This window comes from Pleurodeles waltl, chromosome 6 (assembly GCF_031143425.1).
Source record: "Pleurodeles waltl isolate 20211129_DDA chromosome 6, aPleWal1.hap1.20221129, whole genome shotgun sequence".
NCBI lineage: Eukaryota > Metazoa > Chordata > Amphibia > Caudata > Salamandridae > Pleurodeles > Pleurodeles waltl.
This window is the reverse complement of record NC_090445.1, coordinates 463,771,672-463,798,210: the sequence shown is the minus strand read 5'-3', so window position 1 is coordinate 463,798,210 and position 26,539 is coordinate 463,771,672. Positions and strand designations below refer to the sequence as shown.

The following is a 26,539-nucleotide window of genomic DNA, read 5'->3' as shown; positions in this document are numbered from 1 at the left end:
TGCAGGCAAGTGATAATGAGCTTTTAAATCTTAAACGAGGCAACAAGGATTTATTGACCTATCTCACTAGTTTTAATCGTTTACTCACCGAGACACAGTGGCCAGAAGAAAAGCGTGTCTCCCTTTTTTATAAAGGTTTGAGAGACGAGTTAAAAGACGCGCTGGCTCATATCGTTGATTTGCCAAAAGACTATTCGGACTTTGTAGATTTAGTTGTGAAATTAGAACATAGACTAGGAGAAAGAAAGGGAGATAAATACAAACTGGAATCACGGTTAACTTTTATTAGACACAAGAAGAAAGACACAGATAATAAACTCCCTGAACCAGAGCCTATGCAAATAGGGACACTCAGAGGTCCACTCACATCAGAGGAAAAAGAAAGAAGGAGAAAATTTCAATTATGTTTATATTGTGGCAGGGCAGGTCACTTTGCCAGAGAATGTCCAGTAAAGCCTAAAACTCCACGAAAGGGTGCTGTTTCCTCCACCTCCTCAACTGAATCGGGAAACGATTAAGCTCGACAAGGGGAGAGGTTACTTGTTCGAGAAAACATCTTAATCAAACCTCTAATGCTGCAGCCTTCAGGGTACCGCACATACCTAGACATTTCATAATTCAGGTTGTTTTAATTGTTACTACCCAAGTGAGGCATTCTCTCCCTGTCCTACTGGACTCAGGCGCGACAGGAAATTTTGTGGATAATAAGTTAGCTGAAATCTTAGGACTTCCTATGTGCCTAAAGCCTTGTCCAGAAGCAGTATGTGCAGTGGATGGGTCAGAATTGACCTCTGGATTAATCACAAAACAAACAAGTCCACTTGTTATGGTCTGTCAGAACGGGCACACAGAGGTGATTAGCTTTGATCTGATAGATACTCCTAATTTTGGTTTGATTCTCGGGGTACCCTGGTTAACAACTCATAACCCAAAAATGTATTGGGTGAACAGAACTGTTACTTTGGATTCCTCTTTCTGTAGAACCAATTGCTATCAAGAAGCAGGTACAGAACAGAGCACAGTATTACACTGTGCTAGTGTTACACAAGATGAACCAAACCTTACTTCAAACGCTACGTTGTTTATTGGCTGATTATTCTAGTGAATGGTTGGAAGCTCTCCCTGTAGCAGAGTTTGTTTATAATAATACTGAGCATTCAGCTCTACTTTGCTCACCATTCTATTTCTGTTACGACTCGGTCGTCCCATTTCCAGGGGGCGCTGTAAGGGGACTGTCAGAAGCCTGGGAATCACCTTGAACACCTATCTAGAGTCCCTTGCTGACTCCTGTTTGTTTCTCTTTTCTCCATGGTACACTTGTGTAGGACTACATTTGCTTCTTGGGACTGCAAATCCCATAATGCACAGCTTGGTAGTCAGGAAAACCCGGATTCTGTTTCCCATTGTTTTCAATGGGAGAAGTCCAGTTGCTCCTTTTCACTGGATCCTCTCCTCCAGGACTTGCAAGTGTCCGAAACCACACACACCTGAAACCTCTCCTGTGCAGCCCAGCTTGGAACTGCTTATAAGCAGCCATTTCCTCAAGCTCCCCGTCGTGCATCGGACTTCAATTCCTTTGTGTTACAGACCCCTTGTCGGATGGTGTTCCAGTTTTGTTCCTGTTCTGTTCCAGCCTGATCCTGTTTCCTGTTTCTCTGCCCTGCTCCTGATTGTTCCAGCCAGAGTCTGCTCCCTACCTCTTAGCCTTGTACCTGTTTGTTTCTTCCAAAGCCTGCTCCCTGTTTCTCTGCCCTGCTCCTGCCTTGTTTCAGCCTGAACCTTCTCTCTGTTTCCCAGTCCTGTTTACTGCTCATTTCCTACTCCCTGTATTCCAGTCCTGTCCTTGCCTGTTCCAGCCAGAGCCTGTTCTCAGTTTCCCAGTCCTGTCTCTGTCTGTCCCAGCCAGAAGTTTGCGCCCTGTTTTCAAGTCCTAGTCCCGCCTTTGCTTCAGCCTGAGCCTGTTCCTAGTTCTTGCCTCTGCCTCTTTGTTTGTTCCCTTCTGTTTCTGTTTCTTCTTGGTTCTTTGTGTCTGGTAAGTGTTCTATCAGTCTTCACCAGTGTATACGTGTCCTCCTGTGTACTGGGGTTGGCTCCTGGTTTCCAGGAGGCAATTCCAGCCCCCATCCTTGTCCAGTGTTATACGTTGTATTTCGTGCCTAACAGTGACAGTGTGCTATTGCTGTTTTCTCAGGAATCGCCACTGTGTTTCCAGCTGGACCCACAAGAGCGTGTCCTGTGTATGTAAGTACTATCCTTGTTTGTGCTCTAGGGTCCAGAGACAGAATCACTTCTGCTGCCTCCTTTCTATGGGGCTGGCAGGGTGACTATCTGTAAGAGCAAACTGCACAGAGGCATTGAGATTCCCTGTCACTGTGGGAGGTTCTGCGCCTTACTCTGTGTACAACCCCAGCGTGTTTGTCCACTGGTAATCCGTTTCCTGTTTGTTCACACAAGGGTTGCTCTGCTTTTACTTTCCTGTTTCCTGTGCCTATCCATAGCTGTCCTTTCCGTGTATGCCTTTAGCTGCTCTTCTGCCCCAGTACACTACCTCTGTAGGATATTCGGTGACCTCAAGGGGTGTCCCAACCAAAGTCCTGATCAGCCCTGCCCGAAACCGTGACAATTTCTTGCAGGGGTATCATCCAAGAGCTATACCCATTTTGTTAGAAGATTCCCTGTTGCCTACAGTAACGGATAGACTAACGAGGTTAGGTGACATACAAAACAAAGCCAGGAAACATTTATTAAAGTACAAGGAAAGCATGAAAAGACAAGCAGACAAACACAGGTCTGAGGCCCCAATGTATAAAATTGGTGACAAGGTATGGCTCTCCACAAAGAACCTAAACATAGAGGGATCCCGAAAGCTGCAACCACGTTTCATTGGACCCTTTAGTATAACTGCCATAGTAAACCCGGCAACAGTAAAATTAGATTTACCAAAAGAATATCCAGTACATACTACATTCCATGTGTCCTTGCTTAAGCCGTACAACTCAAAAACCCGACCTGAACCACCACCTCCACCCATACCAATTAAGGGAAATCTGGAATATGAAGTGAAAAGCATAAAAGACTCAAAAAGAATTAGTGGACGTCTGTTTTATTTAGTAGAATGGAAAGGATATGATGAATCTGAGAATTCATGGGAACCAGCATCATATGTACATGCCCGACAGCTGATTAGACGGTTTTATTTCAAAAATCCAGGAAAACCCTGTCCTGTAGGAGGGCCTTTGAGGGGGGCAACTGTTAGGGTTTGTACACAGAAAAGAGCATGTCCCCTCTCACTGCACTAGTGGGTTCTGTAATAGCTCCCTTTTAAACTTACTATTGAAAGCCTTTCTTGTTATCTCACCTCCCCCCCCCAGGCTTCTGTGTATGTTGTTTAATGTGCTGTTTTGTTTACACATTGGGCCTTGCTTTTACCAAGGCTTCTTTAAAATACTCCTCCCTAGGCCATGTGTTAATCCAACTCATTTGTATAATAACTGAAACTCTGCACACCTTTCAAGAACATGTGCAGCATGTGAGGACCACACCCAGCTCTTCAAACCACACCCAGCTCTGCACACCTTCCAAGAACATGTGCAGCATGTGAGGACCACACCCAGCCCTTCAAACCACACCCAGCCCTGTCTATAAAAGGCATCCCCCGAGCCTCACCCAGTGCTTGTGCTCGTCTACCTCCCGCTTACCTGAGAACAGATCCCTCGGCGCTGGCACTCCTGCTCTTTACAGACTTTCATTGACTTCAATGGGCGCAGCTTCTGGCTCTTCCTTCTTCCGGTTTCCGGGTCCTCCTTTCTTCAGCCTCTCTCCTATGAGTAACCTGCAAAAGAGAAAGAAGACAAGGTTAGACTGATCAGTATCTCTTGCCAGCAACAAGTAAGTGCAAAACCTTTTATTACCTGAAAGAACTTTGACAACAATTTCTGGATTCGTGTATAGACAATTTGAAACGAAATACCTTCCACGAACATTGTGATTCAAACTATTTGTTACAAGAATATTTTGCAGAACTTTGTGAAGCAAACATTGTTTTTTCTCATGGAACTTTTAAGAATCGAACAGTGGAAACCATTAACAGCAAGGCAAACAGTAAATCAAGGACTTGCACAAATTACATGCTGTATTTTGATGTAAAAGTACAGTATTTGTTTTATAAAAGATTCTGGAAATATGGGAAAAGTGAGTCTGCTATTGGGAATTTAGGCTTTAGTTATATTAAGATGAATGTTTGATATTGGTAATTCTGATAACGGTATTTGTTTAATGTTTTAGAAGCTTTACAGTAATAGAAAACACATCCCAGAGCAGTAACACATTCCAAACCTGGAAACTAGAGACCAGGATCCAAGAGGTACTTTTAGAAGAGAATTTCTAATAAATAAAGGGATAGTCAGGAACCCATTTAGGAATAGGTTGCACTTATCTGTTCTTTGTTTATGTTTCATTAGGCACCAGTTTCTACAGAAGTCAGAAAGGGCCGCAGATTTGTGCAGCACTTCAACAGTGGAAACGCAAGAACGTTGTTGTCTCTTTTTTATTTTATCCACTTCCCCCCTTCCCTTGAGCTTCTGTTTTTAGTGCACTGTTTTAAAAACTAGTGTGCTGGAACAAGCAGTTTCAGGGTGGGGTCGGATTGTCTTCAACCTCCATCAGAACTGAACAAGAACTCAGGTGAGCTGGGCTTTGACACCATCTCCAAGCAGTTCTTCCCAAATGATGCATTTTGCATGCCTGCCAACCAACAAGCATCTTCAACTGAGGTTCTGCCACTCATTTTGGATCCCTTCTCGATTTGTTCCCCACACTGCCCCTCAGCTAGCCTGTGGAACTCATGACCAGGCATTGATTCTGGCTACCACTGCTGCTTTTCAATATCGCCCACTAACTGAATGGCCAAGTGTCTGTGATGTAAGTGAGACATGCAGATTTTAATGCTCCAAACTAACCAGGGTCATCCCTTCTTGACCTGTCAGTGTTTTAAGTGGAGCCAGGCAGTAGGCGCTCAATCCTGCATTAGGTTCTATTTGGTTCCCCTGCAGGGTGAGGACCCCAAGGCAGATGCAGTCCCAACTAGGCCCCACGGAGTCCTGATTTTCCCTACACTGCTCCAGTTGTAGCTATATTGGCATTCAGCCTGTATCTGCAAAAATGTTCCAGGATTACTTCCCACATTTTCACCCCAGTCTTGGAAGGATCTCATGGACAGTCTCTTTTTGCTCCCCTGCGTGCCCAGTGTCCAGGTTAGAACAGGTAAGTCATTCATGGCAATCTGCTGGCCTCCTACAATTATTTATTTTATTTTGATATTTGTAAAAAAAAAAAGCCATCATCCCCTGGGGGACATCCCAGGCCTGGACCAAACACAGACAGTCAGGTTTTGCAAACACAATGCCAAAAGTCAGGTCTTCAAGCATATATGAAATGTGAGAAGATCCTCTGTAATGGGAATGTCCAGAGGGACTTCCAGTGGAGTGCTGCTAGATGACTAAAAGAGTGGCCACCCATTCCGGCTTTCTTGTTACGTGTCTTACGAATCAATGCTTGATGAGAAGAGGACAGCGTTCTTGTGGGTTTATAGAAAGTCACTTTGGCACATAATATTGCCGGCCCAGACACATGGAGTGCCTTGTGAACACAACAGAGTAATTTCAATCTGGCTCTTTACTGCACTGGAAGCCAATGCAGCAAAGTGAGGCAAGCCGAGGCTGAGCTTATTTTAAGACTGTTACAGATCAGTCTGGCTGCCTCGTTCTGTATGAGTTGCAGATGATTAAACAAGTAATCAGCCATTCCTAAGTATATGGCATTGCCATAATCCAACCTGCTCATAATGAGTGCCTGAGTGAAAGTCCTGTGGCAGGATATTGTAATCCATCGAAATAACCTTCTCAGCATGCGTAGGAGTCCAAAACACCTCCCACACACCAAATTCACCTGATTTTGCATAGAGAGTCATCTAACACAAATCCCAAATTCTTGGCTGCTCTTTTGGGTGTCAGAGTCATGCCAAGATGGGTTGGCCACGAAGTGTCATTCCACACTTTAACAGCCCCTCCAAATAACAGGAAAACAATTTCTGCGTTCAACTTCAAACTATGTGACTACATCCAGCTGGCCATATTGTTGAGACAACCCAGTAGATTCTGAAGGGTTACTGGATGACTCAGATCAATTGAGATAATAAGCTGGGTGTCATCGGAGTAAGAAACTTACTTGAAGCCCCAGGACTTAACAATACTCCCTTATGGGGCGACATATAAACAGTGACAGGCTAATGGAAGGCCCTTGTGGGACCCTGCAGTTAGACCAGATGGGAGTAGAATTATTTGAGGCCAACTGAACAGAGTGAGATCGGTCAGACAAAAGCTCCAAACCACTGTAAGGTGTTACAGTGCAGTCCAACTTCATGTAGCCTGTGAACTAACTGAGAGTATCGAAGGCAGCAGACAGATCCAATAAGATCAAGGCAACCTCTTTGTCTTCATCTGCCTCAGATGTGATTCTGTCCACTGCCGCCAACAGAGTAGATTCTGATGCTATTGTTGGCTCTAAAGCCAGTTTGAGACACATCCAAAAGAGTATTATGTTCCAAAAATGTAAAGAGCTGGGTGTTGACTAGCCTTTCCAACACTTTGGCCAAGTATGACAAGAGTGAAACGGCCCCCACTTTCAGCTCCAGCTTTTTTTCAATAGCGGCTGCACTAAGGCATCATTTTGAAAAGATGGATAGTTGGTGTTTTTCAGTGAAGACTCAAACAGCCAGGTGATGTAAAGACTTAGAAATTAAGCTAGACTTGAAAAGATGAAATGCAGGCAAGGATCTGATGGTGATCCCGATTGTACCACTTTCAGAGTTCTTTCCATTATTTCTGGTTGTGGGCCCTGAATCTCACCCCAGTGGATGGTTAGCCTTTTTAAGAAAGGGCTCGTCCAAGGGAGGTTGGCTCTCAAATGTAAAATAGTTCTTGTCCATCTTATCATTAAAAACACTTTGCCAGTTCTTTACAATGCTGCGATGAAGCTGGAATATTTTGTCTTAAAGCTATGGGGTGCAATAGCTTTTGGACTATCTTAATTAATTCCTTTGATGATCCACTGTTCTCTAGTCTCTTCACAAAATGTAGTTTTATTTACGTGTGAAAGCTTTTTATGGGACAGTTTTAATGCCGCTCTAAGAGCCATACCATTGGTAGGTGATTTGGAGAGCCGCTAACCTGTCCCAAAAATTCCATCTCGCGGTTTGTATCTCATTCCTGATGCTCCAGGGCTAAGCAACACAACCAGGGACAAAACAGGAGGGTGCCTGGTTGACCAGGCAGAACTTTTCATGAGCTACCACTTCTTTCATCGGGCTGCAAACGGGTCACAGTGTATTTCTCCAAAGCCAACTGCTGGGCTCCGGCTTTCCTTGTTCCTTACTGTTGTGGATAGTGAGGGATGATAACCGTGCATACTACTACACTATATGATGATGTCCTACTTCATGCCTGGCTAGGTCACACCCTCCTATTTGTGACATTTTCATAACACTGTTACTCCGTATTTCCATAACCTCATACTGTGGGATTGATGTAGCCTCTCATTAATACATTCATGCACTATGCAATTCATCCAGCCATCTGTCAAGTATTGAATTTTTCAACCTCTCATTCGTCCCTGAACTCATCCTATAATTAACTATGCATTCCATCATCTACTCATTCATCCATTTATACACACACTCGTAGATCCAACCATTGACTAATTATCACGTTCACTCACTCGTCCATCCTCAGAAACTCAAGCACAAATAAATGAAGATTCCCATTGACTTATAAAACAGTCAGACCAATCACGCTTTCTCATGAGATCCCTAATTTATTACCTACTGGGCTTTGAGGAAAGGTCAATCAGTAATGCAGGGAAATCAATAATTAACATCTGAAAGTATGAATGAACACATATGAGTAATCTGCAGTAAGTACGACAGGCAAATATATTTGTGAATCAATGCAATTGTTGGATATTTGGTATTCCAACGCATCCTGTGTAATTGGTGAGCAATTATTTGTTCTAAACTTTTCATATTTTGCTAACTAATGTACTGAATGTGATCATGCACTAATTTTCATCACTGTTAAATTCTTATTTTATTGAAAATACAAACGACAACTCATACCAAAATGACTCCCTGCTCCGTACAAAGAGAATGCTACAATATTTTAAAACAATCTGATATACTTTATGCGTACAACTAACAGGGTTGATTTAGACTTTGGTGGCTGGAGTAAAGGTAGTCAAGGTGCTGGAGGACTTTACTTCCACCACCCTGCCTTTACTATGCCCACCAAATTTAAAGTTTACCTCTGACCCTTCTATGAACTCTATGGCTGTGTATGTACAGCCATCACAAGTTCATACAAAAATATTTAAAAGTTAGATGTGCATACGTCAATGGTGATGGGCACCTACACAAAATGTTTATAAGTTTTTACTTGTCCAAAAACAAACAACTGACATGAGAGTTTGTTTTTGGAAAATAAAAAACGAATGTCCCCAATACCATGGCAGTTTTCTCCCATGGGAAGGGGTCATTCTTAGGTCAAGATTTCGAGACCTCTTGTATATACTTTAGCATATATTTCTTTGTGAGCTTACTACTTTTCATTGGTTTGTTTCAGTGTCCTTTAAAAATATTTGCTTGCTAGTGGTACATTTTTGCTATTTGTCCCTCTTTTTAAATCCATGGAGCAGTGCCCCAGTACTTGTACTCTTCCAATTGTCTCAGTCTACCATGTGTTTAGGGACTCCTTTTCCCATTCTCTAAGAGCATTTAACAAGAGCGCATTATTTCTTCCCTGCTCCTGTTTCTGTTTGCCTGACAGGGCTGTAATTCATGTTATCTATTCACATTTGCTGTGCCTTCAAAGACAGAGATCAAATGCCAGGTACAAGGTAATTTTCTTTCTATGAAATGAGACTGAGAGGATTTCCCCCATCCCCAAGTCCTTCCCTCTTTTCTGTTTGTCTTTGTTTCCTGTTAGTGTTTGTCCGACTCCTCCAAATGTCCAGTGTCTGCCCCTTTAACAATCCTTGTGCTCTGATTCGCCTTTAACTCAGCTGTTGTCTCCGATCGGCAAATACAAATAAGGCAACGCATTTTTGCAAAGCAAATGCCTCGTGGTCCATAGTTGGATTATGAATATATAACATGATAATTGATCTCTGAATTATTCAATTAGTCTCCTCGAAAGGAAATGTATTAATAGCTGTCTTTTACCACAATTTCAATTTAACCTTTACACTAACAATCCACCTTTTTAATGTATCCATTCATCTTTCAATCTTATTTTGCTTAAACATTTATTGTAGTGAAACATTTTTGCAGTTGCACTCTCCCAACCGTTATTTCGAGCCTTTTTTGTAAATATTTTTGATGGCATTTCACTCTAGTATCCGGTTTGGTAAATGCGCACTGTCAGTATGATCACAAATTGATCTTTCCTCTGTGTGTCAACTCATTATTGGACTCCGCAGAGATGGAGGCCCACAGGACAGCAGCGAAGGTTTAATATTATCAGTCCTCGCTCTGGGGTTAGTATTACTTGGTTTGCGGTTTCAGACAGCATCCCCTTCTCTAATTGCTTTTTTTCAGATAGAGGGCAAATCACTTTCTCCAGTCAGTGACCCCTGTTCCAAAGAAGTGTACCGCACAAGGTTAAAAGTCAGTATAGCATCCACATGTTGATACCTCCATGAGCATACAGCAACTACAGAGTATTTTATTTATTTATGGTCAACAAGCTCTTTTAAACACAGATTGATCTAAGTAAACATAGAAGCTGAAAAATGCTGATACATTAAAGGAACCAACCGCACAGCTGTTGCTATTCCATCCTATAGATCCCTCTGGCTGATTGAGAGCAAGCCTATGTTCCCACACAGACGTGGGATGAAGGGGGCTGCATCCCATCAATCATTTAATATAGAGGATTAAGCAACAACATCTTGACAGATTTCTCAACCTTACTAGATCTTGCAAAATATCTACACTGTACGAAGATGGTGCAGAAAAAACACACCTCTCTCCACTTCCGAATAATTTCCCAGTGTGAGCAGTTGGTGCTTAAGGAAGTTAATGAGAAGAAGCATTTGCAATGCAATGGGTCTCGTATTTGCTCAAGCTAGAGCTATTAGCGTTTTAAACTCCTAACCGGACTTTTCTTTCCACGTAAATTGAAAATAAAAAGTAACACAGTTACACATAAGTGAGCCAATTCACAGCGCCACAGCCGTCAGGAGAATCAACGTGAACACACACACAAAAGGAACAAGCATTTACAATACAACGGGTCTTGCATTTCTCCAAGTTAGCGCTATTAGCAGTTGTAAACGCACAACCGGACTTTTCTTGCCACATTAAATGGGAAAAAAAAGAGCGCGATCGCGCTGCTACAGTTCACTCGTAGTGAAACCTATCGGTAAAAGTGCAATTATCTACGTAACCGGCAAAAGTACAATTAACTATGTAACAGGGTCGATGTCATGGAAAGCGATTGACTTCTGCCAAGCGAGATCGTGCTGCGAACAAAGATAAAAAGTAGTCCACAAACTGAACAGAAAACAGCGAGCCTCGCATGTTTTCAGTACTTGCCCGCTGTGCTCAAGGAAGGCTAACCACTGGAAAATGCCTTCCATTAATGAAAGCAAGCAGATTTTAACAGGCAAGCCCATGAACCAATGAAAGTCACTGACGTGACATGGATGGGGCTCCGATCCCTTTTCTAACTCCTAAAGCGTCTCGCAAGTGAAACACATGCGCAAGCACATACGACACAGGCTCGACCCTAAAAAGAAGTTTGCTCACTGTCAAACTTATCTGCAAAAGTGCAATTAGCCATGTAACAGGGGTGATAACAAAGGCGGTAACAAAACCTCCCTAAGGAGGGAGAAATGTAAACCATTTACCAGTGTCATCAAAGGATTTTTGAAGGACAAGCCCACGAACCAGTGGTTGAGATGGGCATTTTGTAAAGCCCAGATACAGACCAACACGTCTGAAAAGCAGCGCTTGTGCGCTGCTTTTCTCAACCTAAAAATAGGGCACAGCAAATATTGACTATTTTATTAGGAGCTAAAAGTTACCAGTTCTGGACAAATCCGTTCTATGGCACCTCAAAATGGAGTAAATAAAAGTAAGAAGATTGTAGGACACTGGAAATCTACCTAAATGCTCATGCATGTTTTAATTTTGACACAAAAAGTGTTTGGGGAGATGAGGCATTGCCAGTTGAGTTAGCATAGATCTGTATTAAAAGTCATAATTTTCCCATTAGACGAAATTAAGTTATCTTTGCTAATTTGCTTTATCCTTATGTGCCACAGATACCTTTGCCAAAAAAGGAGGTCCATAGGAGGTGGTGTGCCCTGGTCGTACACGCGCCTAAAAATAAAAGAAAGTTAAATCCTTAAAAACGAGCACAGGCAATAGGTCTGGCTTGTACTTTGAGTCCTTACTAAAATATTTAAGAAAAGACAGCTGCAGTGGGAAAAGTGCAAATACCACGATGTTCTGCAAATATGTTTGGGATAAAGAATTTAATGTGTGATGATTTGAACATTTGAAATGTACAAGTCTCTCATGCATTGCAGTGCAAGCACTCCACAGGAGGATGAATGATGCACCAAAAAGCAAGCAGTAAGGGAGTAATACTTCTGTGAGTGGGGCCAAAGCCCACTTAATGTATATATATATTTTTTTTAACTGAGAATAGGTCAAGACAGCATCTCTGACAAGCTACACTTAAAAACAAACATTGGCAAAGCCAATATATCTTTCATTTTGGACCTACCATCTTTACCTATGAGTTTTAGCCATGCTGCACTTCATCCCTGAGGGGGAAGAGAAACACAACAGGGGATGAAGGTATGTGGGGAAGCAGCATAGGATATGGAAACAACACAGAAGGGGCCAGAGAAGCACAGAATGAGACAGAGCAACGCAGGGAGAGCACGGAACCACACACAGACGTGGGAAGCAACACAACGACGTAAACAACACTGAGGGGCAGAGAAGCATACATCGACAGATCAACACGGGCGAGCATGGAACCTCACAGAAATGTAGGAAGCAACATGACCACGTAAGCAACACAGGAGGGGCAGAGAAGCACATGGCGTGATGAGCGATATTGAGACCAGGGCATTGGGTTGAGGGGGAAGGAGTTAGACTCAGGAGCACACAGTGAGACACAGCAACTCATAGATCAGGGGTGAGGGCAGAGAAGCATACAGTGAGAAAGAGCAACATGGAATGGATTATATTTATAAAGCACACAGGTACCCTCAAGAGGGTCCCCTGGTGCCATACAAACAGCATATGTACAATACAACAATGGCAGATAGTAGAGGAAACGTTTCTCATTCCAATTGAAAGCACTCCAGAAAAAAAACAGCACTGTTAAGTTGTGTCAAAGTAATGGCTATTACACAGCACTTAGAAAAAGCAGAAGTGTAAAGGCGAGAGTCAGGGGGGATTAGAAGGTGCACCAAATCTGGTTTCGCACTGGGCGCTATTGGAGCAAAGGCTGGAACTGGCTGTACTAGACAGTAACAACAGGCGAATCAGCAAATGTGTCCCTTCAAGCAGTAAACATAATCCAACTGCAAGAGCTGTGGAACTGTGCAACACTTTACCCTGCCTAAAGTATTTCAATCCTTGCACTGGTTCAGACCAAATCAGAGCCGCCACATTGCCTGCAGCTTCTAGAAAGCACACTGGCTACAGGAAAAAAAATGAAAAGATAAACAGTTTCACATAAGTGAGCCGACGGCTGCCATGAGCATGAAGCAGGCTCGCAGTGAAACGTATCGGCAAAAGTGCAATTATCCATGTAACCAGCAAAAGTGCAATTATTTATGTAACAAGGTCGATGTCGTGCAAGCCGCTCAACTACTGCCCAGCGAGATAGCGCTGCATACGAAATAAAGAGAACAGGCATTTTCAATGCAACGGGGCTCGCCTTTGCTCGAGTTGGAGCTATTTGCGCTGTAAACTCGTAACCTAACTTTTCTTTCCACACTAATTAAAAGAAAAAAAACACAGCGCTGAAATTGAAAACGAAAAACTGAGTGCAATCTCGCTATGTAAACCCCAGCGCGATCGCGCTGTGGGGAAAATTAACAGATAAAGTAGTCCAGAAACCAGGCTCAAAACATCGAGCCTCGTATGTTTCTAGTAGTTTACTGGTGCTGTGTAGGCAGGCTAAACACTGGAAAAGGCATGACGTATGCATGCCTTTTACAAATGAAAGCAAGGAGATTTTAAAGAGCAAGCCCAGGAACCAATGAAAGAGACTGACGTGACCTGGGCGTGGTTTGAAGCCCAAAGAGAGATTACTTTATGGACGGAGCGCATTGCGCTCGGCCATAAAAAGTAGTCCAGAAATCATACGGAAAGCATGGAGCCTCGTATGTTTTCAGTATTTGGCCATGCGCTCGAGGAGGGTTAAACACCGGAAAAGGTATGACGTATACATACCTTTCACTAATGAAATCAAGTGAATTTTAAAAGGCAAGCCCACGAACCAACCAAACCGATGGGCATGACATGAGCGTGGTTAAAAGCCTGCAGAGAGATTACAAAAGGGACAGAGAGCTTTGCCCGCTCAACCCTAAAAATGAGTTGGCCCAGGTCAGCACCACAAGATGCTATATCACAGCTGGCCACTCTCAAAGGGACATAACCTGAGGCAGACATTTTCAATTGCAGTCAAATGTCAAAGCTTTGGTATTAACACCACATAGCCCACTCACTCCAGGCAGCAAAATATTATTTTTTCCAAGTGAAGTCATTATATGTTAAAGTGCTGCTTACTCATCAAATAGCGAATCAGGAGGAGCCCTATACTTCACCTTCGTTCATAATCATGGTGACCCTACGCAACCGAACTTTTTGGCCTTCCCATCCACTTGATGATCACTTGTTGTCTAGTATTTTAGCATTGCACTAGAGTTACTCCTATTTATATAGATAATGGGTAACACTAGTTTGCACTATTTTGCACTCCAGGCAACGGGTTAATGTTGGTCACCTTGTCGGTGGTTCTCCCTGGCATCTTAAACTTTGAAGAAGAGCCACTTTAATCTGCATTGAGCAATTTTCAATGATGTTGCACCTTCTTGCACTTTAGTGTCCGGCTAATCCCAGCTACCTTGCAATTTGTGGTTTTGGTTGGTGATTTTAATTTTATGACTTTTCTGCTAATGTGCATTTTAGTGATTGGAGGAGTCGGATTCATCTTTCTGACTTATGTATTGTAACCTAGTGGGCCTCATACATGTTTACGACAAGCCGTTGGCCCTCAATCCAGTTGTATCTGGGCAGAATTGCTATTCAAATGTTTAAACACACAGTTTTAACTATTGATATGTTTTTTTGCTTTTAACAGGTTAAACACTAATCTGAATTTTACCTGCTGCAGTGTGCTCTTGCAATGATTTTAAATAATCAGCAATAAAGTATTACCTAGACCCTTGGTATTCTGTTTCAGGGGCCTTCATCATATCATCTCCCAAATGAAGTGGAGATTTCCGCTGAACAACAAAACTTCATCTTGCTAAATAAATGTATCTTTCTTTAATTTCTGGTAATGGATATCTTTTGTAACACTCAGCTGAACATGACAAGTTTGATGCAATGGGCGCGTTGTTAAGTTCCTCTTGCCCAGTGATACTCAGCCATGAGACACTGGTCTAAAAATACTAAAATCTGAAGGAAGCTTCGAGAAGTTAAGTGCACAATGATGGAAGAAACTGACACTGAATATATATTTATTTTATTATCAAGACAAAATTAGCTAAATCTTTAGAGCAAACTTCACTTTTGCACTCTGGTGAGAAAAACCATTTTGGAAAATCCACATAATTAACTCCATAACCTACAATCTCACTCTACATAATTCCACTACAGTTAATACCATTTAATTACTATTCACATAGTTCCACAGCATACCATGCCACATATTTCACCCACTCAGCTCCACACCACACCGCACAATTCCACAGCAAACAATTCCAATACAACCCATCTCTACATCCCACTTCAAACAACTCTCTTATTTCTCCTTCCCACTCCTGCTACCCTCTCTTATCTCACAATTGCACTGCCTTTATCATCCCTCCCTCACACTCCCTGTCTCCTCTATATACTGCCTGCTCACACATGCTACCTTCCCATGCCTCCTCGTGCTGTGCACTGGTCCACCTCTGACCCCCCCGTCCCACCCCAGGTGCCCCTGCCACTCTCTCTCTATCTTTCTCTTTCTTGTACTCCATCTTACCCCTCTCTATCCCTCTCTCATGGACTCTTCCCACCTCTTTCAATGTGGTTGATGTCAGGTCTTAGAGCACAGTTTCTTTCCCATGCCTTTTCAAGGCTTTCATCCCTCAAAGCCATGCTCTCATCCTCTTAGGGTGTCTTCTGGGTACATAGGCGCTCCCTATTTATCTGTGGCCTACTCTCCCCTTCATTCTCTCTTTCTCACAGACTCTTTCTGCTCCTCTGTCTGGTCTGGAGTTCATTCACCACTTCGTGCACAAATGACCTATCCCTCTCTATCTTCCTTTCTGTCTGTTCTGTGCAACTCTCACCCTTATCCATTCAGCATGCCATATAATTCCACTACACAAATACACTATACTTTACACAATTCCACCCCACACACTTCCATAACTAACAATTCCGATTCACCCCACAGAATTCCACTCCAAACCTCATACATCCACTCCAAACCAAAACACATGGGTAAAAGACATAGGCCCTCATTACGACCGCCGCCCGCCAAGATCGGACCGCCGGGCGGCCGCCAATGCTGCTGCACTCCGCCGCGGGCATTTGGAGATCACCTGGTTTCCGCCCGCCGGCCCAGCAGGGATCTCGGCCGCAACACAGGAGCCGGATACAAATGGAGCCGGCGGTGTTGTGGCTCTGCGACGGGTGCAATTGCACCCGTCGCGCTTTTCACCGTCTGCTATGCAGACAGTGAAAAGCTCCATGGGGCCCTGTCAGGGGCCTGCAACTCCCCTTTCCGCCAGCCTTTTCCCGGGCGGTTCAAACCACCAGGAAAAGGCTGGCGGGAGGGGGACTCGTGATCCCCTGGGCACGGATTACAACCGCCGGGGCCATTGTGGCGGAAAACCGCCGGCCCCGGCTGTGCCACCGCGGCGCTTCCGCCGCAGTCGTAATACCCCAGGAAGCACCGCCAGCCTGTTGGCGGTGCTTCTGTCATTTTAGCCCTGGCAGTTTTGTACCGCCAGGGTTGAAATGACCCCCATTGTCATTTACAGTGCCAATAGCTCTAACTCTTGCAAATGTTTGTTTATTTTTATTGTTTCTCAATTCCCAACCATTCCTGGCTGTGACTTGGAGTAAGGAAAAAACCCTTTTGACTTCGCACTCTAAATAAGGAGACAGTCACAGTCAGATGGCTTACCTCTGACAGCCCATTTTAGGGCAAAGGTTTACCCTGACAGAGTCAGAACAAATCTGGAAGTCCTCCAGACTTCAAATACGGCAGCCGGACCAAGGGTTTGGTAGACAGGGTACTGCTTTGCCATTGTGGAAGAGTACACTGTCAGACAAATCTAAATCGGGCCTATATTGATATATATTACTCACATGTCTTGTTATATCAGGGTGGGTTTTGCACTATATGATTGAAAGGCCTTATTTAGACTTTGGAGGAAGGCATACTGTATCACAAACATGGTGGGTGACCAGTCTGCCATATTACAAGCCTGTTATAGCCAACAGGACTTATAGATGGCTGAATGTATATCGGTCCCATTTTGACAGAGTAAACCATCCCTCCAGCTCTGAATAAGACCCAATATTTTCCTATTTCTGTCCTGGAATTGTCCAGTTGACATGTTTCAACTGTGAATAGGCTAATGTCTTGCTGTAGGGCCTTCATCAGTTGATCAAAAATGTAAGTAATACATGGAAAAGACACATTCATGATACATTTTGAATGAACAACAACTTAATATGGAGCTGCAGCGCATCTGTTGGAATCAATTACCAGTGATTAATTAGAGAAGAATGCTCAGATGTGAAACAGCTCATGGGGCCAGATGTACTAAGCATTTTAATGGTCACAAACACTACAGTTCAGCATTTTCGATGCTTAAAATGCTTTTACATATGTACTAATCACTTTATAGGGGTTCCAACTCCTAAAATGGAATTCCAAATGGATACTGATTCAGTATCAGGAAAGGGCACGAGTGGGCGTCCTTTCCAAATATTGAATTGATATCTAATGTGTGAATGTTTTATGAGCCAAATCTGTCACAAAACATTGATATTTTATCAACACCTCAAAGGAGGTGGCAATACATTTGCAAAAAGGGAGTGATCCTGTTGGTGCCACTTCCCATTAGTGAATATGAAAAGAATTGTTGAAAAGTAGACAGTGGTCTATGGCACCACTGCTAACTCTTACATCAACAAAAAAAGTCAACTTTTCTTTTTTATATGCAGTCCTGCAGCAACACGGGTTGCATTTAAAACAAGCATTTGCAATGCAATGGGTCTTGCGTTTGCTCGAGTTAAAGCTATTAGCTTTGTAAACTCCTTACTGGACTTTTCTTGCCTCATAAACTGAAAAGTAAAATAGTTTCACATAAGCGAGCCGACGGCCACCATGAGTGCAAAATAAAAACACACAAAAGGAAACAGAGGTTTGCTTGCAGTGAAAAGTATGGGCAAAAGTGCAATTATCCATATAACGGGCAAATATCCATGTAACAGGGTCGATGTCATGGACTGCGCTCGACCACTGCCCAGCGCTATTGCTTTGCCTACGAAATGAAGAGAAAAAGTAGTGCAGAAACCATACAGAAAACATTGTGCCTCGTATGCATTCAGTAGTTGGAAGGTGGGCTTGAGGCGGCCTAAACACCGGAAAAGGCATGACGTATGCGTGCATTTCACTAATTAAATGAAGTGAATTTTAAAGGGCAAGCCCACGAACCAACCAAACTGATCGGCTTGACATGGGCGTGGTTAAAAGCCCACAGAGAGATTACACCAGGGACAGAGCGCTTTGAACGCTTGACCCTAAAAAGATTACTTTACTGAAAGGCAATCACAGAGACAGTGGTCTGCTGCCCCCTTCTCTGTGATGGCCTCTACTTATAATGAGTCACATATTGTGACCTACCTCATTAATATTCATGATGGAAATCGGATTGTGACACCTTATGATTCAGATTTTTAAGAAACGACCTTTTAATACATAGGTCTAGTCTTATAAATATTCACTTGTCACAAAAATACTGGTTGCAATATGCCACTAGTATTTCACGGCCAGAGATTTGTACATTTGACCTTTTAAATCACACTTTTTTAAAACTTTACAGTGGAGAAGAAGCAAAAACCTATGTCTATCTTCCCCATTGTGAGTCACATCACAAATAAACTCCCCTTCCTGATTGTCCGTTTGAAGGAATGACGCGGGCCAAGACTGCATGAACCTGGCTGTGTTACAAGAAGAATACATGCCACTATTCAAGAACTGATGAATGTAGACTGACTGCTGCAGACGTTATTTGAGTAGTACATGTATGGAATTCTGGTGAGTTTCAGAAACCATGAGCCTTATTGCCATCAATCGCAAGTCATGCATTTCTTCTGTGCTTAGTTACAGTTGTATTCTAAACTGAATAGGATCCGCTCAATGATAGACTTTTTTTTTGCTGTCAGAAAAAACTAGAGATGCCAGCATTTGACAGACTGGGAGCAATGTCATGGTACTATTGACTTAATCTTGATTCTGATGAACAAAGCCCTCATGGAAACCAAAATGTTATTTTACACAAAACCGTAGCTGCATTTCTTTTGTTTTCCCTCCCCTTCTGTCTGTAGCATTGTGCTTATCACTGCCCTTCTCATGCTCTCCTCCTCTCTCCCCATAACATTATACTGGGTGCCAATCCGTGCTCATCCTTGTATTTAATTTCTGCACCATATGCTCTGTCTTCACTCTTTCCTGTACCTCCCACTTCACTCTTTGCCTCTATCTAATGTTTTTCTATTTTTAGTTTATATCCGTCAACTGTTATGCCCTTAGCTTTTTTTTCTCCACCTACCTTCATCTCCCAACCAACGGCCCCTCTCTCGTCTGGCCCTTGGACTCCCTGTGTCAACGGTTACCACTCTGGGCAGCATCCAGGGCAAAACAATTGGTAAGTGGGTATCACAAAGGTCTGGTCTAATCATCCGCATATCTAAGCCATACGTCTCTACACATGAGGAGTACTTGGCAAGGATGCCATGAGGCCTGGTGCAAGGAAAGCAAATGGCCCCATTGATTGCTGTTGGGATAGCAGCAAGTTTCTGTGTTTAAGGGCACCGCAGGGCTCTGTCCCCCCCCCCCCACCAGTGCCACTGCACCTGCTACACTAATGGTAGCTGCGACCTTGTATGCAAGGCTATGTTAGGAGGTAACGTGAAAGTATCAACATGTAAATTATTCATACCCCTCAGGTAAGGAGTTTTATATTTGGAAGACTACCACTTCATTATTGAATTTTCATCCTGCCAGGTCTATGCATTTCAACAGAGAATCAGTATTTAATTAGTTGAAGATAACTTTTATAGGCCGAGGGCTCTTGCCCCCAACGACCAGGCCATATAGGCGTAAAACGATACTAGCATATTACCAATACCTTTGACCTGTAATAAAGCAATTACTTTTTTATTTATCAATGTTTCTTATGTTACGGAAGTAAAATACATTTGATGTTTTCCTTTTCAATTGTACTAGTTTCTTGCGACGAACCTCGTGTGGAAAATGGGCATATTGTTTGCAAAAACATCATAATGCCGCCTCTGGAGTCTGGGTACCAACTTTCAGACAACATTACTTTTCAGTGCAACGATGGTTACACCATGAATGGTATAAACCAGATCCAGTGTAAAGCGGATTCAAGGTGGTCGACTTTGCCAACCTGCAAACCTGGTGAGTATGTCTCCAGCCACAAAAGCTTGTGTTGATGTGTGTTCTTTCTAAACAATAAACCAATACATTTTTAAACCCTTAAAACTCTTATTTTTTGTTAGTAACAAACGTAATTGGCTTTACATGGCTACCTGCATCCAGTTATCCTACAAAGTATGATTTAATCAATGAATTCACATTCAGTATTCAGCATAACAAGTGCTTAAACTCACCCCCCATTGTAATACAGATCTCCTCCCTCCCCCCGCCGTGCTGCTACAGCTCTTAGCACAATGAGTATTTCGACGTTAGATTTACCTATCATTATTCAGGGTATCTTTAGGTGTCAATAGGTAACATCATATAATTCATTCCAGTTCAACGGTTCCAGATCCATAGAGACCCTTGTTCTGGGGGATGTAATCAATTCTCTCCAATAACTTTCTAAGATAATTCTTCTGTCACCTCCGAAGGCGATGGCTATGGGTGCTTCATACTATCTGTCAATATCTCCCAAACTATGGCCAAGCCAAGCAAACCTCGTCCTTGATATGCTTCCTGGAGGAATACTGCACCATCATGACCCACCCACTATTCCTATTCTCTGCGCCAGACTGTCACCTTAGGACCTCCCTGTGTCTTTCAGTTTTATGTAATTTCCCGCTTTGCTAATATGAAAGCTAGGTCCTGAAAGCGGCTTGCAACTTTAGTTTTGGCACTTTGAGGGAGCCAACATAATAAATAGTGTCCTGAGGTGAAGGACACCTCCCTTTTCACCACCCAGAGAGTGATCTCCCAGTATGCGATGAGTGTCAGGCAGTGCCAAAACATGTGCATGAATTCAGCCCCCTCTTCCCCACATCTCAGGCATTTGGCAGTGGCTGTGTGAAAATGCCGATTCAGCCATTCTCGGGTGAGATACGCCCTAAGCAAGAAATAAAAGTTTATTAGCTTAAAGTGGGCATTTCTTGATATTTTAGGGATCCCCTCCAATATTGTATCCCAGTCCTTCTTGGGAAATGGTTTCCCAAGATCTTCCTCCCGGAGAGTCTAGAGTGGGTCAGTGGGCGCAATGTTTCTTCTCTGATCACCCGATATAGATAAGTAAATTCCTTGAAAGCCTGTGATGATGTTAGGATATAGTGACAGCATTTATGTGTGGGAGGTTCACATAGGCCCTCCACTCAGTGTTTTAGTGCCACTGCCGTTACAGAACCCTGTAGCAGAAAGTGGCCTTGGGGCAGGTCATATCCTGACGGGAATTCCTAAAATGATAGGTGTGCTTCAGTGTCAAACAGGTCACCTACATTAGTCACTCCTGCTTCTTTCCACTCTACCAATCCTCATCAGCCCCCTCCATGAGGTATGACCTCCAACGATGTTAAATGGAAATCAGGTGAACACGGTACCTTTACATACATTTCCACAAGCAATGGTCCCAGCAGCGGCACAATACTCTAAATTCCCTAACATCCTTCTCATTGCTGCACCTGAGCTGTATGAGGATTTTCAGTAACCATCCAAGATCGGGGACAAAGGGGCCCACTGCCTTCCCCGGTATTAGCCTGCCCACTACCCACTAGGTCAGCCCCTGAAGCTGCGGCACCAGGTAATACACTTCGAGATTAGGGGCTGCAAGGCCTCTGTCTTCTACTAGTCTCTGCAGTGTGGTCAAGGCTGCTCTTCTACAGCCTGTTCCCCAAATGAATGTGATAACAAGGGAATCAAGTTCTGTAAATAGGGCTTGAGAAATCCAGATCAGTAGCACAGTGAAGGAGTGCACCCATTTTCAACAGCGCCACCCGGCCTGTCACTGAGAGGGGTACCTTGGACCAGAATTTCAAAGTGGTCTTGAGAGTATGGATCGCCTTTGCCACATTACTCTCAAGTAGGTCAAGCGGGTCATGAAATATCTGCAACAAGGCTTCCACTGTAGTAGAGCCAAGTCCTGAGGAGGCTGTCAGAGTGCCAGTGTGGGGAATAAACTTGGCTTCTGCCAATTTATACACAACCTTGAGAGTGCTCCAAATTTCTCCAGCAACCTACAAGCTCTCTCGAGCAACATAGACATGTTCCTAAAAAAGATCAGGAGATCGTCCATATATAGAGCCTTACAATGAACATGGCCTTCGATCTCTTTCCCCTCGTAGATATTCCCAGTCTGTACGTGGCACGATAGTGGCTCCTTTGCAAGGGCGAACAGCAGGGGTGACAATGGGCAACCCTGTCTTGTTCCCGGGCCCACCTGATATCTGCCAGATATGGCAATTACCCCCATCTGGACTCTGGCTGCTGGGTCTATAATTAATAGCTTGGTCCACCTCACAAAGCCCTGTCCCAATCCAAAGCACTCCATAACTGTATACAGGAAGTCCCACTCCAGGCTATCTAATGCCTTCTCTATATCTACCCCAAAAACTGCTGCCTCTTCTTGGTCATAAGTGTCTGCCTCTAGGATTGTAAGGAGCGTCCTTAAATTGATTGCTGTTATGGCTGGGTATGAATCCCACTTGATTAGAGTGTATGAGTTGTGGCATGTGCGGGAGTAGTCTATTGGCCAAGAATTTGAGTAAGAATCACAATATCTATATGTAATATCGAAAAGAGTTGATAAGATTTTTTTATCATGGGCAGATTTACCAGGCTTGAACAGTGGCACTACCAGGACTTCGCAGTGGATGATTGCAACAGTCCTGTTTCCCCAGCCACATTGTATAGGTTGATTCATTTAAAGGGCTAGGTCGTCACTGAATGCAGCACAGAACTCCATGGTTCCCGATGTTTAGCCCCGAGCCATACCCATTATGGCCACCCTGACCTCTTGTAGGGTGATCTCTCCTCCGAGCTTCTCTGCCACATTAGGGGATGAGATTGGGAGTGTTAGCGGCACTAGAAAAGCATCTCTTTTATCAGTGGGCCAGTTTGATAGAATTTGCAGTTAATATCGATAAACTGCAGGACCTCGGTCAGTTTTAGTCTCCAACACCACTGAGCCCTGCTTAATGGGGTTCATGAGCAAAGCCAACAGTGATCCTGTATGGTCTTGCTCAGCGTGCACCTTAGTCACACAGACCTTATAATCAAAGCACCTTAGCTTTTCTACCTGAGCGGTGACTGCTTCCTTAGCCTCCAGAAATTCTGGTTGGACTTCCGGATGGCCCGTCTGCACAATTCACCTTGTCTCAGATGGCCTCAGTTGACATGTCCTCTGTCAACAACTTGTGGTGTACTCCCATGGACTCTGCAATGCACTTCCCCCAAAGCACCACCTTAAAGGCATTCCACTTCGCCTGTGGTGACAAAGCAGTTCCAGTATTTTCTTCAACGTATTGTCAGATGCTCTACTCCACAAATGCCTGAAAGGTCTGATATTCCAGAGACTCTAGTTTTTGTTTCCCCATTGGTATAGTGAGTACAGTCATCCCCCAACCCCAGGGTGAGTAAAACCGGATTACCTGGCACATTTCTAGAAAGATACTCAACACTGTGTACTGAGCTGTGACCATCTGGGGTACAGAGAAATGCATCAAGTTGCACCTGTAAGTCATGTAATGATGAGAAAAAGGAATAGTTTAGTTCATGTGGGTGATGCAAGCATCAGGAGTCAATTAGTCCCCATTCTGCCTGCCAGCAGGTGAACACTCTGACCACTCCTATAATCGGGGAGTCCTTGAATGGGGGTGGGAATAATAGAGTGCAGGGTCCCCTACACAGGTATAGCCTCCTTCCATGAGTAGTGATCTTGTTAAGTAGGGGGTCAAAACTCTGGAGAGGGCTGAGAAAAATAACCCTTGATCTGTGTTTTGTGCATATTTGTTATGTCCCTTCCCTCCATTCGGCCAGACACCACTACAGATCTGTCCGAAGGATCAATAAGTGTTCCTGTGCATTGGAAGGAAACCCCTGGAGCGACCCACACTAATGCTCCCCTAGTGTATGCCAAATAGGTTGTATAGTATGCCTGCCCTCTCCATCTATGCTGTAGTGCCGCTCCTTCTTTGACTAGCAGGCATGTTTTCTGGAGGAGGGCTATCTGGACCCTGCCTCCTAAGGTAGGATAATATTTTGCATCTTTTGGTGCATACACCGTACATTTCAGGATGAAATCTTACAGGTCACGGGGATCCCCTTCTGGTGTAGTGATGGATGGATGAGTGGCTACACTTGCTGCCTCAGACACCCTCATATGTGACCGTCAAACACTGAGTCAACAGTTGATCTCTCCATGGGGCATGGCTTGGACTATTCCTAGTAACATTCAAACAACAAACAACTCAACTCCCACACCCCAGGGAAAGCAGATTAACCCTTCTCATCAAAACTCACAACTAGTCTGTAAAAACTCACGGTTGTACTCATGAAAACATGCACAAAAAGAAAAGAGGAAGGGAAGCAACCTAGAGCTCCTGTCACAGGTATCCTCCGCTCATCAGGTAATCAATAAATTGTAGGAGAGGCTGTGCCCGGAGGACGGTGCAGTTTGTCCACAGTTCACATATTACTCCCTTCAGTTGCATATGGCCTACCCACTAAAAAGGACCAGTCTTACATTTCAGCATCTGATTCAGATTAGGTCATCTGGAGTGCCCGGCATCACCACCGGCATCTCAATATGTAAATCGCCAGAGGAGCTGGAGTCCTGCTTCAGTTTGGTATCACAGACCTCGTCATCGTCCATAGACACAGCTGCGCTTGTTCTTTCACCACTCAGTTCTGCCACCACCTCCACTGTCCTCTGCTGCTCTTGCTGAATCTCCTCCCTTGAAGGAGCCATTCTCTGGGTGCTCTTTTCCTTGCATCTCATTCTCTACCTTCTGGGTAAGTGCTTCAGGGACCATGGCTGAGTCCTATTGTTGGGTGGTGATCAATCCATTCCCATATTTTTTGCGGGGAGCAGAAGAATTGCCCTCCTTCAGGTGTCACAAAACACAGCCGAGCTGGGAACAACATGGCATAAGAAATGCCCATACGACCGAGTTGCCACTTTTCATCAAAGAATGTCAAGCATTGTTTCTGTACCTCCTTTGTGAAGTTTGAAAAAATCATGACTTTTCTATTGTCCACCTTGGTGTCACCCTTCTCTCTCCTTTCTTCTAGTATATAGTCCCTGTAATAGAGGAGTCATACTACTGTCAGTCAACGGGGTGCACCCGGCAGTGGGGCAGTGGTGGCACCTTAAGTGCTCTTTCCAATACATAGAAGGGTGGCAGCCTCATAGGGGATATTTCTTCTCGCAGCCTCCTTTCCAGGTAATCCAGTATGTTGTTTCCCTCCAATTTCTCCGGAATACCTATCATGCAGATGTTATTTCTCCTTGATCGATTTTCGGCGACCTCTGCACTTTGCTCCAAAGTGTGAACTTTTCCTTCTGCAAATGTAAGTCGTTCCCGGAGTGCTAGTAAATCTGGGGGAATCTCCGCTAGCCTTCTTTCAGTTGGGGTGACCCTCTCTGATGAATGGCGATGGCCATCTTTGAGAACACCCAGGTCTGCTCCTATTGTATCTATTTTCATATCGAGGGCTTGTCTGGAAGCAATGATGGCTTGTAAGATATCTTGCATTGTTGGGCTTGTGGGTGACCTCTCCATCATTGGAGCCGGGTCATTGTCCTGCATCTGGGCAATTAAGCAATGCATGGTCGTTCCTCCTGCATCTACATCTTTCTTCCTAGTTGCCTTGCCCATGGTGGCAATTAGATGGGAGGAACTCCCTCCCCAAAAAAAGCATTACCAGCCAACTGTGTAAGTGCGATAGAGCTTTGGCAGTCCAAAGATGGCATAGCTTAGAGTAAACCAAGGGCTCAGATAAGTCTGTACCAGGGCAATGGCTGTATGCCTTTCAGTGTAGGAGCTCTGGAGCTGGCAACCTCTTCCCAAATCGATTCTCCTCAGAGATGAGGTGTCCCAGTCCATTTTTGGGTTGTGTGTTCCGCAGTGCAGGCTATTGTGGTTGGGTGGTGGCCAGGAGTATGGTATTGTGGACCCAGTCTCAGATGTTTTATACCGTGGGTGCCAATTTCTGGTCAGATGCCCCAAACAGACCCGATTCCTAATCCAGGGCAGGCGTCCAAGTTCAAGGTTAACCCCTGGGTTTTTCAGGAAAGTAGCCTTGAAATGGGTATCATGGGCTGGCTCCGAGCTCCACAGATATGTTCTTTTCAGCCGGGGTTTACTGTCCTGGCACATCATACTTTAGATGGGATCTAGACCAGGAGCTCCCACTCTCACATTCCAACATCAACTATGCTCTGGGGCCCCTACAGCTCTCCCCCAGGGATACCTCTGTTGTGCTACTCAGTGATCTTTCCAATGGGATGTGAAGCATTGATGCCAGAGGAATGCAGTAGGGTTGGGGCTCAGCTCCAGTTCCATTTTCTGTATCGCATCTTTAGGTAGAATACTTTCTAGCTTGTTGTGGAGATCCCCCAGCTTGTGGTTATTTATAGAGTCCAGTATTAGCTCCGCTCCTGGACACACTTCAGGGCATGCAGTCAGCGGTAAAAGTGGCCCTGCAGCAATCTTGGGACCTATTGTTAGTTCCTATGC

General features: G+C 44.0%; 1 protein-coding gene across 1 annotated transcript in view; it reads left to right on the top strand.

The window, feature by feature from the left end:
• Positions 1-26,539, top strand: part of LOC138299901 (C4b-binding protein alpha chain-like) — a 552,670-nt gene that overhangs the window by 488,380 nt on the left and 37,751 nt on the right. Inside the window, exon 15 of the mRNA XM_069238606.1 lies at positions 19,821-20,015. Coding sequence (XP_069094707.1) covers positions 19,821-20,015 — 195 coding nt within the window. The remainder of the gene's footprint in view (positions 1-19,820; positions 20,016-26,539) is intronic.